This window comes from Haematobia irritans, chromosome 1 (assembly GCF_050003625.1).
Source record: "Haematobia irritans isolate KBUSLIRL chromosome 1, ASM5000362v1, whole genome shotgun sequence".
NCBI classification, from domain to species: Eukaryota; Metazoa; Arthropoda; class Insecta; order Diptera; family Muscidae; genus Haematobia; species Haematobia irritans.
Window position 1 is genome coordinate 246,653,423 of NC_134397.1, and position 14,675 is coordinate 246,668,097.

General features: G+C 24.7%; 2 protein-coding genes across 2 annotated transcripts; one reads left to right on the top strand and one right to left on the bottom strand.

The window, feature by feature from the left end:
- Positions 1-137: 137 nt before the first annotated feature.
- Positions 138-8,092, top strand: LOC142219603 (uncharacterized). Its single transcript, XM_075288515.1, has 4 exons — positions 138-486; positions 557-680; positions 7,698-7,869; positions 7,953-8,092. The coding sequence occupies exons 1-4, from the start codon at positions 265-267 to the stop codon at positions 8,068-8,070; spliced, it is 636 nt and encodes a 211-aa protein (XP_075144630.1). The 5' UTR covers positions 138-264; the 3' UTR covers positions 8,071-8,092.
- On the bottom strand, positions 8,081-13,758 carry LOC142219604 (lymphotoxin beta receptor inhibitor). The gene is made up of 4 exons (XM_075288516.1): positions 13,490-13,758; positions 13,331-13,418; positions 13,128-13,266; positions 8,081-8,582 (listed from the first exon to the last, which is right to left on the bottom strand). The coding sequence occupies exons 1-4, from the start codon at positions 13,636-13,638 to the stop codon at positions 8,485-8,487; spliced, it is 474 nt and encodes a 157-aa protein (XP_075144631.1). The 5' UTR covers positions 13,639-13,758; the 3' UTR covers positions 8,081-8,484.
- Positions 13,759-14,675: the final 917 nt, after the last annotated feature.

The following is a 14,675-nucleotide window of genomic DNA, read 5'->3' on the forward strand; positions in this document are numbered from 1 at the left end:
ATGCGCAAAATAGGCCCATTAGCACAGGTAGCAATAGCGGTTAATTTGTAAAATTTTCCGATTACACCTGCACTTCCTAGAAAGATGTGCCAACGATAAAAACCCTCTTGAAACTCATGTTTAACTTTAGTTTGACATGCAACGTGCTACGGTTGTGACAACGCAAGTGACAGTGAATTGTGAACGGAAGGCCTTGAATATTTTGCGAACACAATAAAAACTTTTTTTGTCCATTTTTTTACAAATAAACTAACCACCCATAAAATGTTTCGCTACAGTGTTTGTATGACTTTGACAATATTTCTAGTTCTTTTTGCGGGCACTGTATCCGCCACAAATAATGATCTACATACGAATGAAATAACCGATGAACCAAGACCCATAAAATGGCTTAGAGGAGTCCAAGATATGGTTTCGAGTCCAACAGGACATGTTGTTGTAAAAGTGGCCAAAGAATTATTAAATCGTTCTACGGGTAATAGTCAAGTACGTGTAAAAAAAGCTGAGATAACAACAATCGATTACATTTAATAAAAATTATCCATAAATTTTCTAGGTCTTAAGTTTAAACCTAACAAATCTCATAATAATTCTCCTATTGAAATTATTAATATTCTCTGCTGGCGTATTGGGTGCTGGCCATTGGAGCAATTATGGATATGCTCGTTCAAGTGATGATGGTGAGTATGAAAAGAAATTTTATACTTCAAACCCGATGAAAGGCAGGGGAAGTCGTCATATGATCTACCAATAACAATCATATAGAACATGCGAGTTCGAAAAAAGTATTGATAGACTGCATTATCACAAGTTTTTAAAAACAAATTTGGTCGAAGATTTGATTCTATAAAGTTTACTTGTAAAGATTTTTGTGGAAACCGTGCTTCTGTTGAAAAGTTCGTAGATATTTAGTTTAAATTTTGATTCCATAAACTTTTTAAATTTTTTTTGTTTCTATGGAAAATGTTTCTCTTAAAAAATTCGCCAAATTTGGGTTTCTACACTAATAGAAAAAATTACGTTCCATAGTCGTGAACGGACGGTGACAAAATGAAACGGAAACGTTCACAAAAAATCAAAACGGAATGTTCACAATTTCGTCCACGGGCGTTCACGATTTCATGAACGGCATTCGTTTTTCTTTGGCCATGAAAAGTCTTAAAATAATCGTTAGACGTTATTATGGCAACTCCCTCGGTGGTGCAATGTGCTAAGGCGACTGTTAACGCGTATGGTGCAGGAAACACAGGTTCGAGTCACGCAAGCGGAAGTTTTTTTTTTTGAAATTTTGTTTATAAAGTCGTAACCATAACGTTGTCAGATCATGAACGCTGGTTGTTGTTTTGACAACGCATGGTGTGATTTTATCGTTGTCAGATTGACACGCCTGTTCACAGTTTGACACCACATGTGTGTTGATTCACTTTCATGAACGAATCGTTTTGAAATAAGCACGCCGTGCATGATTTTTTCTATGAGTGTATAAAAAATTTTATATAAAATAAATATTTCGTTGAAATGTTAAATATATAAACAACTTTTTCTATTTTTTGTCAAAGCTGTTATTATAAGATTTTGACAAAATTTTCTATAGAAATAAAATGTTGATAAAATTTTCTATAGAAATAAAATTTTGACAAAATATTTTTTTTTTGACCAATACAATTTTGACGAAAATTTCCAAAGAAATACAATTTTGACAACATTTTCCATAGAGATTCTTTGGAAAATAGCGTTAAACTTTTATTTCTGTAGAATTTTTTTTTTTTTTTTTTCCTTTATTGTTCCTCTTGGGAGCATAGGGCTTCTACAAGAATTTTATATCTACTTTTATCGATACATATAATTTTAATATCGTTTAGTGTCTTGTTTATTCTTAATAATTCAGTTTGTACAGTTCTGCGCCATGTATTTTTGGGTCGCCCTGGTCTTCTCGATCCTTGGGGGTTCCACTCCATGGCCATTCTAGAGATGCTGTTTGTCGGTTTCCGTAATGTATGCCCAATCCATCTCCATTTTCGTCTAGCAATTTGTCTTGTTATTGGTTCTTCATTTACTTTTGTAGAAATAACAACATTTTATTTTGTCAAAATTTTATTTCTATATAAATTTTATTTCTATAAAAAACACATTGTTAAAGTTTTATTTATAATAAAAAAGTTGTCAATATTTTATTTCATAGAACATTTTGTCAAAATTACATTGCTATCAAAATTTTGTTAAAATTTTATTTTTATAGAAAATTTCGTCAAAATTTTATATCTATAGAAAATTTTGTCAAATTTTATTTTTACGATATATTTATCAAAATTTTATTTCACGGAAAAGTTTTTCAAAATTTTATTTTATTGAAAATGTCGTCGAAAAATTTCATCCAAATTTTCTATAGGAAATTTGATTGACATTTTGTTTCTATTGAAAATTTCTTTGAAAATTTGTTGGTATGGTAAAATTCGGCGAATATATAAGCAAAATTTTGATTCTATACAAAACTTTGTCTAAATTTTTTTCTACATAAAATTACGTCAAAAATTTATTTCTGTATAATTTTTTTAAATTTTATTTCTATAGAAAATTTTGTCAAAATTGTATTTCTTTGGAAATTTTCATGAAAATTGTATTGGTCAAAAAAATGATTTTTGTCAAAATTTTATTTATATATCTATAGAAAATTATATATCTATAGAAAATTTTGCCAAAATTTTATTTCTATAAATTTATATAGAAAATTTTGTCAAAATTTAATTTCTGTAGAAGATTTTGTATTTCTAAGAAATGTTTGTCAAAATTTTTTGTATTCAAAAAACATCAAAAATTGTCACAATTTTATTTATATAGAAAATGTTGCCAAGATTTTATTTCTACAGAAAATTTTGTAAAAATTGTATTTCTTAGATAATTTTATCTATATAGAAAATTTATCAAAATTTTATTTCTATACAAAATTTTGTCAAAATTTTAGTTCTATAGAAAATGTTGGCAAAACTTTATTTCTATTGAAAATTTTGTCAAATTTTATTTCTAGGAAAATTTTATCAAAGCTTTATGTCTATATAAAATTTTACCAAATTTTTATTTCTAGAAAAAAAAATTATCAAAATTGTTTTCTCTAGAAAACTTTTGTCAACATTTTTTCTATAGAAAATGTTGTTGTCAAAGTTTTATTCCATTAGGTTAGGTTAGGTTAGGTTAGGTTAGATGGTAGCCTGGTGTATCAGGCTCACTTAGACTATTCAGTCCCACACATTGATACCACATTGGTTAACTTCTCTCTTATCACATCAGCAGTGAAACCATTTAGAGAAGCTTTGAAACCCTCAGAAATGTCACCAGCATTACTGAGGTGGGATAATCCACCGCTGAAAAACTTTTTGGTGTTAGGTCGAAGCACAAATCGAACCCAAGGCTTTGTGTATGCAAGGCGGGCATGCTAACCATTGCACCACGGTAGCTCCCTCCATATAGATCTTACCAAATGGACCGATCATGAAAATTGCTTGAAACTGAATGCAAAATTTTCAGATTTTACTTCTCGTAGTCATTTAAATAATTGGGATGAAAATTCACAGATTTTAGATTTCAAATCAAGGCTTTATTTCATAATTTTCTTGCACTTACAAGAGATGTTCATGATTCCTCTAAAACTCAAAAAAAAAAATGGTTCTTATAAATTCAGAATCTGATCTAGTCTTCATAGGTAAAATCTTTATATTTATCTGTGGGAAGCGTACTGGTTGAACTGATCTGCTTGGGAAAATATCTGTCATCAAACCCACTTAAATTTTCAAAGGAATCTATAATATTTGATTCATGGTGGTGGGTATTTAAGATTCGGCCCGGTCGAACTTACTACTGTATATACTTGTTTTCTTAAAATGTATCGAAATTTTGTTTCTACAAAAAATTTCTTAAAATTTTTTTCTATAGTGTATTTAGTCAAAATTTTATTACTATACAAATTTTGTCAAAATTTTATTACTATACAAATTTTGTCAAAATTTTATTTCTATACAAATTTTGTCAAAATTTTATTTCCATAGAAAATTTCGTCAAAATGTTATTTCTATAGAAAATTTTGTCAAAATATTATTTTTATAGAAAATTTTATCAAAATATTATTTTTATAGAAAATTTTGTCAAAGCTTTATTTCTATAGACTTTTTTTTTAAATATTATTTCAAAGAAAATTTGTCAAAAATTGTTTTACTCATAAAGCATCAACATTTTTCAAAATATCATTTCTTAGAAATTTTTGTCAAGATTTTATTTCTATAGAAAATTTTGTCAAAATTTTATTTCTAAACTAATTTTATGTTTCTACAAAAATTTTCTTAGTATTTTTTCTATAGTACATTTTGTCAAAATTTTATTTCTATACAAAATTTTGTAAAAATTGTATTTCTATAGAAACTTTTGTCAAAATTTTATTTCAAAGAAAATTTTGTAAAAATTTTATTTCAAGGAAAATTTTGTAAAAATTTTATTTCAAGGAAAATTTTGTAAAAATTTTATTTCTAAGAAAATTTGTCAAAAATTATTTTACTCATAAAGCATCAAGATTTTTTAAAATATTATTTCTTAGAAAATTTTTTAAAAATTTTATTTCTGAACTAATTTTTTGTTTCTACAAAAATTTTCTTAGTAATTTTTTTCTATAGTACATTTTGTCAAAATTTTATTTCTATAGAAAATTTTGTCAAAATTTTATTTCTATAGAAAATTTTGTCACTTTTATTCCTATAGAAAATTTTGTCAAAATTTTATTTCAAAGCAAAGTTTGTCAAAAATTTTATTTCTATAGAAAATTTTGTCAAAATTTTATTTCTATAGAAAAATTTGTCAATTTTATTTGTATAGAAAATTTTGTCAAAATTTTATTTCTAAGAAAATTTGTCAAAATGTTATTTTTAAGAAAATTTGTCAAAATTTTATTTCTAAGAAAATTTGTCAAAAATTGTTTTACTCATAAAGCATCAACATTTTTCAAAATATTATTTCTTAGAAAATTTTGTCAAGATTTTATTTCTCTAGAAAATTTTGTAAAAATTTTATTTCTAAACTAATTTTTTGTTTCTACAAAAATTTTCTTAGTAATTTTTTCTATAGTAAATTTTGTCAAAATTTTATTTCTAAGAAAATTTGTCAAAAATTGTTTTACTCATAAAGCACCAACATTTTTCAAAATATTATTTCTTAGAAAATTTTGTCAAGATTTTATTTCTCTAGAAAATTTTGTAAACATTTTATTTCTAAACTAATTTTTTGTTTCTACAAAAATTTTCTTAGTAATTTTTTTCTATATTACATTTTGTCAAAATTTTATTTCTATAAAAAATTTTGTCAATTTTATTTCTATAGAAAATTTTGTCAAAATTTTATTTCAAAGTAAATTTTGTCAAACTTTAATTTCTATAGAAAATGTTAAAAAAATTTTATTTCTAAGAAAATTTGTCAAAAATTGTTTTACTCATAAAGCATCAACATTTTTCAAAATATTATTTCTTAGAAAATTTTGTCAAAATTTTATTTCTCTAGAACATTTTGTAAAAATTTTATATCTAAACTAATTTTTTGTTTCTACAAAAATTTTCTTGGTAATTTTTTTTTTCTATTGTATATTTTGTCATAATTTTATTTCTATAAAAAATTTTGTCAAAATTTTATTTCTATAGAAAATTTGGTCAAAATTTTATAAACTAATTTTTTGTTTCTACAAAAATTTTCTTAGTAATTTTTTTTCTATAGTACATTTTGTCAAAATTTTATTTCTATACAAAATTTAGTCAAAATTTTATTTCTATAGAAACTTTTATCAAAATTTTATTTCTATAGAAAATTTTGTCAACATTTTATTTCAAAGAAAATTTTGTCAAAACTGTATTTCTAAGAAAATGTTTCAACATTTTATTTCAAAGAAAAGTTTGTCAAAATTGTATTTTAAAGAAATGTTTGTCAAAATTTAATTTCTATAGAAAATTTTGACATAATTTTACTTATATTTGTTTAGTTCAGCTCGAGGTTATGGGAATAAAAACAGATGTTTGTGAAAATTTTATTTCTATAAAAAATTTTGTCAAAATTTTACTTCTATAAGAAATTTTTAGCAAAATTTTGTAAAAATTTTATTTCTATAGAATTTTTTTGTTCAAAAAATTTTCTCTAGAATATTTTTGTAAATTTTTATTTTTCTATAAAAACATTTTTTACCAAAGTTTTATTTCTATAGAAATTTTTTTTTTTTAAATTTGGCTTCTATGGAAAATATCGAAAAATTGTTTCTGCAACGATATAAAGGTTTTGGATAATGTTTTCATAAAATTTAAACAAAATTATTCATAAAATTTAAACAAAATTTTGTTAAAATTTTATTTCTATAGAAAATTTTGTCAACATTTTATTTCTTTGGAAATTCTCGTCGAAATTTTATTTCTGTGGAAATTTTGTTTCTATATAAATTTTATCAAAATTTCATTTCCATATAATTTTATTTCTATAAAAACAAAAAACTTTGTTAAAGTTTTACTTCTATTAAAAATTTGTCAATATTTTATAGAAAATTTTTTCAAACATTTTTGTTCACGAAAAATTTGTCAAAATTTTATTTCAAAAGAAAAGATTGTCAAAATTGTATTTCTTATGAAAATTTCGTCGAATTTTTTGGTTCTATAGAAAATGTCATCAAAAATTTGTTTCTATACAAAATTTCGTAGAAAAATTTCATCGAAATTTTCTATGAGAAATTTCATTGAAATTTGGTTTCTATTGAAAATTTCGTTGTCATCAAAAATTTGTTTCTATACAAAATTTCGTAGAAAAATTTCATTGAAATTTTCTATAAGAAATTTCATTGAAATTTGGTTTCTATTGAAAATTTCGTTGGATGGAAAAATTTGTCGAAATTGTTGTCTTATAGTAAATTTTGACTAATATTTACTTCTATAGAAATTTTTGACCAATTTTTTTTTGTATAGAAAATTACGTCAACATTTAATTTCTGTAGAAATTTTGTCAAAATTTTATTTCTATAGAAATTTTTGTTAACATTTTTTAAAAAAATTTTGTCAAAATTGTATTTCCATGGAAAATTTTTTCACAAAAAAATTTTTGCCCAATTTTTTTTTGTATAGAAAATTACGTCAACATTTAATTTCTGTAGAAATTTTGTCAAAATTTTATTTCTATAGAAATTTTTGTTAACATTTTTTAAAAAAATTTTGTCAAAATTGTATTTCCATGGAAATTTTTTTCACAAAAAAATTAATTTTTTCCAAATTTTATTTCTAGATAAATTTTGTCAAAACATTACTCCAAATAAGATTTTTTCAAAAATGTATTTCTAGAACAAATTTTGCCAACATTTTTTTTCTATAGAAAATGGTGCCAAAACTTTAGTTCTATGGAAATTTTTGCAAAAATTTTACTTCTATAGACGATTTGGTCAAGATTTTATTTCTATAGAAAATTTTGTCGAAATTTTATGTTTTGTTTTTGTATAAATAATTTTTGTTAAACCTCTTTTTGTTTCTATGTTAAATTTGTGAAATTGTTTTTGTATAACAATTTCTTTTTGCTTTATGGAAAACTTCTTCAAACTGTTGTTTCTATAAGAAATTCTTAGAACATTGTGTTCCTGTAGAAAATTAAAATATTATCACTCTGTACTCAAAACAATATATTTAAAAAAAAACTCATTTTAGGATTTTCTTTCAACCTTCACAAAGGCGAAGATTATATGATCACTGGCTTTTTGGCAGCCCAAGGAGGTTTCGATGAATGCCTTTACGCAGCAGCATGTGAGTCACCCCAAGTTGCCTATGAATATGCAAAAGCAGCTAAAGCTTTAATTGAGGGAATAGAAAAATTCCAGGGGTAAATAAAATACGACAAAAATTTATTGAAATACATTTTAAATATATATGTTTGTTTTTTTTTTTGTTTTATAATCTCTATAGAGCCCCTGTGGAAAATCGTCGTTATATAGAATTAGCTGTTATGGTTGAAGAAGCTGCCTACAATGGTCTACGAGGAATGCCTTGTAATATAACATTGAAATGTGAAAATATTCTTTAGATTGTAAAACTTGTTGTTGATAAATTTATATTTTCATTATTTTATTTACACATATTTATAGTGTAATACAAAAACTAATTATTGTAGATTTTATGGAGCATCAAATGTTATTTTAATAGAAATTAAAATGTAACAAGAATATTAAAATTAAATATTGCATATATATTTAGCAAGTAGTACTATAGACTAATATATAATAAATATTAAAAACAAAATTATATAAAAAAACAACTGAGCATTTTTGGAGCATTTCGATTCCTTAAGGTGGGGGCTGTATGTCGTAGTAATTTCTGGGAAAAAAGTTTTACCATCATTTCGTGAGCATACATTAAAACAGTCTTTACATTGAACTCAATGTTATAGTATAAATGCGAATTTTGAGGATTATATTTTATTTCACCAGTTTTTGTTAGTCTATTCTGTTGTACCGGTTACCGCTCGAACATATTCATTATAATGCAAAAATCCATCTTTGTTGGCATCAGCAATAACAAGAAATTCATCAATAACATCTGAAATTGAAATTCAAACAATTTATATATATCCAAAAATAAGATAGCATACTTTTAGGTTATAAAAATATATAATTTTAATTTTTTAAATAATTTTTTAATTGTAATTATTTTGTTTTTAATTTACATCATAGAGATGAGAATTTTTATTGAATATGAAGATAAACTCCATTGGGAGGTAAAAGCAAATTATTCTAGTTTCCGAATTTTTTTAAAATTGTTCGCCTATAAGTATGCTATTATGTATTTATAAATAATATGGCATACTTTTAGGTTATACTAAAAAACTAATTTTAATTTTTTTAATTCTAACTATTTTTTTTTATATTACATCATAGAGATGAGAAAAATTTTATTGAATATTAAGATAAACTCCAAGGTAAAAGCAAATTATTCCCGTTTCCGGATTTTTTAAATTTGTTCGCCTATAAGTATGCTTTAATGTATTTATACACAGAGTTAAGAGGGAAGTAGTAATGAAAGCTATATTGATGCCATATTGCCGATCATGCATAGAAATATCGTAGGTTCTATCCAGGTTTAAAGTTTTGTTAATTTGTTTAAAAATAATATATAAATTTTAGGTTATACAAAAAAATACATTTTTTAATAAATTTTTCTTATTCACGCCAAATATAGATTAGAAGGCTTTTTATTTAATATATAGATGAGAATAGTTTAAAAATCCTATGGTGGTAAAAAAATCATTCATGTTTCCTAGGTTAGGTTAGGTTAGGTTTTGTGGCAGCCCGATGTATCAGGCTCACTTAGACTATTCAGTCCATTGTGATACCACAGTGGTGAACTTCTCTCTTATCACTGAGTGCTGCCCGATTCCATGTTAAGCTCAATGACAAGGGACCTCTTTTTTATAGCCGAGTCCGAACGGCGTTCCACATTGCAGTGAAACCACTTAGAGAAGCTTTGAAACCCTCAGAAATGTCACCAGCATTACTGTGGTGGGGTAATCCACCGCTGAAAAACTTTTTGGTGTTCGGTCGTAGCAGGAATCGAACACACGACCTTGTGTATGCAAGGCGGGCATGCCAACCATTGCACCACGGTGGCTCCATGTTTCCTAATTTGTTTAAAATTACTCGCCTCGAAGTATACTACAAAGTATTTCCACATAGACTTAACATGGAAGTATGTAGTGATCATATCTATAAACTAGTCATAAGAATGACACAATTATCGTGGCGTTTATACCGGTATAAAGTTTTAGTAATATGTTTAAAAATTTTACTGCATACATTCAGGTTATAAAAAAATCAATTTTATTTGAATTCACAGCATGAGAAAATTTTTACTGAATATTAAGACATGTTCCTATGAAAGTAATAAAATGTCATAGAAGTTTATTAATTTGTTTAATATTGTTCCCCTTAAAGTATGCTATAATGTAATTCTACACAGAGTTAAGAGGCAAGAAATTATGATAGCTAGATTGATGCAATGGTCTAGGCCGGTTTACTTCGAGCTTTGGAATGTGAAAATATCCACTAAAATATTGTAGTGACCTTTTCTGTGTGTCTTTAAAATCGCTCGCCTAGAAGTATGCTATATAGTTGTACTGAATATTAATATAAGTTCCTATAAGGGTACTAAAATTTCATTGATGTTTCCTAACTTTTAATATTGTTCGCCTAGAAAATTTTGTCAAAATTTTATTTCTATACAAAATTTTGTCAAACTTTTATTTCTATAGAAATTTTGTCAAAATTTTATTTCTAAAGAAAATTTTGTCAAAATTTTATTTCTATAGAAAATTTTGTCAAAATTTTATTTCTATAGAAAATTTTGTCAAAATTTTATGTCTATAGAAATTTTGTCAAAATTTTATTTCTAAAGAAAATGTTGTCAAAATTTTATTTCTATAGAAAATTTTGTCAAAATTTTATTTCTATAGAAAATTTTGTCAAAATTTTATTTTATAGAAAATTTTGTCAAAATTTTATTTCTATAGAAAATTTCGTCAAAATTTTATTTCTATAGAAAATTTTGTCAAAATTTTATTTCTATAGAAAATTTTGTCAAAATTTTATTTCTATAGAAAATTTTGTCAAAATTTTATTTCTATAGAAAATTTCGTCAAAATTTTATAACACAATTATCGTGGCGTTTATACCGGTATAAAGTTTTAGTAATATGTTTAAAAATTTTATTGCATACATTCAGGTTATAAAAAAATCAATTTTATTTGAATTCATAGCATGAGAAAATTTTTACTGAATATTAAGACATGTTCCTATGAAAGTAATAAAATGTCATAGAAGTTTATTAATTTGTTTAATATTGTTCCCCTTAAAGTATGCTATGATGTAATTCTACACAGAGTTAAGAGGCAAGAAATTATGATAGCTAGATTGATGCAATGGTCTAGGCCGGTTTACTTCGAGCTTTGGAATGTGAAAATATCCACTAAAATATTGTAGTGACCTTTTCTGTTTGTCTTTAAAATATCTCGCCTAGAAGTATGCTATAGTTTTACTGAATATTAATATAAGTTCCTATAAGGGTACTAAAATTTCATTCATGTTTCCTAACTTTTAATATTGTTCGCCTAGAAAATTTTGTCAAAATTTTATTTCTATAGAAAATTTTGTCAAAATTTTATTTCTATAGAAAATTTTGTCAAAATTTTATTTTTATAGAAAATTTTTGCAAAATTTTATTTCTATAGAAAATTTTATCAAAATTTTATTTCTATAGAATATTTTATGAAAATTTTATTTTTGTAGAATATTTTGTCAAAATTTTATTTATATAGAAAATTTTTTCAAAATCTCAATTCTATAGAAAATTTTGTCAAAATTTTATTTCTATAGAAAATTTTGTCAAAATTTTATTTCTATAGAAAATTTTGTCAAAATTTTATTTCTATAGAAAATTTCGTCAAAATTTTATTTCTATAGAAAATTTTGTCAAAATTTTATTTCTATAGAAAATTTTGTCAAAATTTTATTTCTATAGAAAATTTTGTCAAAATTTTATTTCTATAGAAAATTTCGTCAAAATTTTATTTCTATAGAAAATTTTGTCAAAATTTTATTTCTATAGAAAATTTTGTCAAAATTTTATTTCTATAGAAAATTTTGTCAAAATTTTATTTCTATAGAAAATTTCGTCAAATTTTTATTTCTATAGAAAATTTTGTCAAAATTTTATTTCTATAGAAAATTTTGTCAAAATTTTATTTCAATAGAAAATTTTTGCAAAATTTTATTTCTATAGAAAATTTTTGCAAAATTTTATTTCCATAGAAAATTTTGTCAAAATTGAATTTCTATATAAAATTTTGTCAAAATTTTATTTCTATAAAAAATTTTGTCAAAATTTTATTTCTATAGAAAATTTTGTCAAAATTTTATTTCTAAAGAAAATTTTGTCAAAATTTTATTTCTATAGAAATTTTGTCAAAATTTTATTTCTATAGAAAATATTGTCAAAATTTTATTTCTATAGAAAATGTTGTCAAAATTTTATTTCTATAGAAAATTTTGTCAAAATTTTATTTCTAAAGAACGTTTTGTCAACATTTTATTTCTATAGAAATTTTGTCAAAATTTTATCTCTATAGAAAATTTTCTCAAAATTTTATTTCTATTGAAAATTTTGTCAAAATTTTATTTCTATAGAAAATTTCGTCAAAATTTTATTTCTATAGAAAATTTTGTCAAAATTTTATTTCTATAGAAAATTTTTGCAAAATTTTATTTCCATAGAAAATTTTGTCAAAATTGAATTTCTATAGAAAATTTTGTCAAAATTTTATTTCTATAGAAAATTTTGGCAAAATTTTATTTCTATATAAAATTTTGTCAAAATTTTATTTCTATAGAAAATTTTGTCAAAATTTTATTTCTATAGAAAATTTTTGCAAAATTTTATTTCTATAGAAAATTTTTGCAAAATTTTATTTCCATAGAAAATTTTGTCAAAATTTAATTTCTATATAAAATTTTGTCAAAACTTTATTTCTATAAAAAATTTTGTCAAAATTTTATTTCTATAGAAAATTTTGTCAAAATTTTATTTCTAAAGAAAATTTTGTCAAAATTTTATTTCTATAGAAATTTTGTCAAAATTTTATTTCTATAGAAAATATTGTCAAAATTTTATTTCTATAGAAAATTTTGTCAAAATGTTATTTCTATAGAAAATTTTTGTCAAAATTTTATTTCTATAGAAAATTTTGTCAAGATTTTATTTCTTTATATTTCAAAATTTTATTTCTATAGAAAATTTTTTCAAATTTTTATTTCTATAGAAATTTTTGTCAAAATTTTATTTCTATAGAAATTTTTGTCAAAAGTTTATTTCTATTGAACATTTTCTCAAAATCCCTAACCCACTATGTTACACTTCCTCAGGCTGGTTCGTTACCCTGAAGTTCAATTCGTTTGATAAAAATCAATGGCGTAGGGTAAATGCATTTCGAATTTGACAGTATTTATACTTGGTGTTCCTCAAGCAATTTCTTTTGAGCTTGATATTCAGGTCAGCGGCTGCTGCTGCTACAGTGCATATGACGGAAATATTTACCTATGATATGATTTAATTCATCACTGGCTTTCTGTATAAAATTATCTCGATCAATAGTTTTGAAATGTTCATCTTGATGCATTGCTGCTTGCAAAAGTTCTAGGCCATCCAAGGCATTATTATTGTCACCATCATGAATCTGCAAAAACAAACCGGAAATTGTTACTAAAATAAAATGATCTGGAATTCATCATAGCGTCTACCTTAAAATAGTAAAAATTTTTCTCATCTTCGGTCATATTTTCCACAGATGCCTGAATTCCCATATCTTTCAAATCATCTTCTATGCGACTAAAATGAAAATATATAATGTTGAATTTCTGTGACTTCTGTTAAGGGATGTATTAATGAATGAATCTTACTGCTCCTCATGGGTTAAATGTTGGTCCACTTTACGCTCACTGCGAGGATGATGGGGTCCCCGTTTAATAGCAACAACATAGTCCAATATTTGCAACATACAGATTAATATTATCAATAAATTTACTTTACTGTGATAACTCTTCACCATTGTGTTTGTGTATATTTATTTTTTTTTTATTTTTATTTGTTTTCAATTTTACTAACAAAATGGGATGAAAAATATTTGTAAGGTTTCAGCTGCTGCACATCGTGTGAAAACAAAAAACAGTAGTGGCCAAATATATGATTACATTCTACTGCGCATGACGTTAAAGCATTTAACAAGTATGGCAAATACAAAGCAACGAGAGCCTAGTGATTAAGAGACACCCATGTACTCTGTAAATGAGCGAATGAATGACATCTTGTAGAGAGCAATCAGAAGAAATTAATTTTTCTGTAAATTTTTCCACTGCAGCACTGCCCAGGTAAAAGCGCGTAAAAGCAATATGCTCAAAAAAAAACACAATAAATATACACCTTCATACACACACATTTTCTATTTTAATTTCCTGTAATCGGTTTTGTATTACATTTGTGTTTTTTATTTCCGAAATTTATCGACGCAAACGTCGTGCCATTATGCTGGCAGCGACATCTAGTGCCTAAGTTTTGCATTGGAAAACTAGTGTGCTAATCTGAATGGGCTTTGTGTGTGCCAGAGAGAATAAAAATAGAAGAGAAAGAAAAACGCTCTTCTACAAAAACAACAAATGTCAACCGTATAGATGTCGCACAATGCCTGCAGCTTTGGTATTACCGACGTTGCCTGTCGAAGTGCAGTTTTGATAAATTCTTTATAAAGGCATCGGCAGTTATAATTTCAAATTGTCTGGCAAAAAAAAAAAATAAAATAGAATGAAAAGATTTATATAAAAGAACATTTGTTATTGGTTCTAAATCCTATTTTACTTACGTTTCGTAAAGCCGGCAGAGAACTGAACTGGGTGACGCCGACGCGAACTGTATTATATTTGAGATAAGCGCCCACAAAAACTGCATGATATTAGAGAAATTTTCCTCATGACTGCCACCTACTAAAGCAGTTTTGCTTCACAGTTTCGTCCTTTAGTCTCTGTTGCCACCACAGTTTGTAGAATTCCATCAAAAATTGTATATTTTTTACTATTTGTTAAATAGGAACAA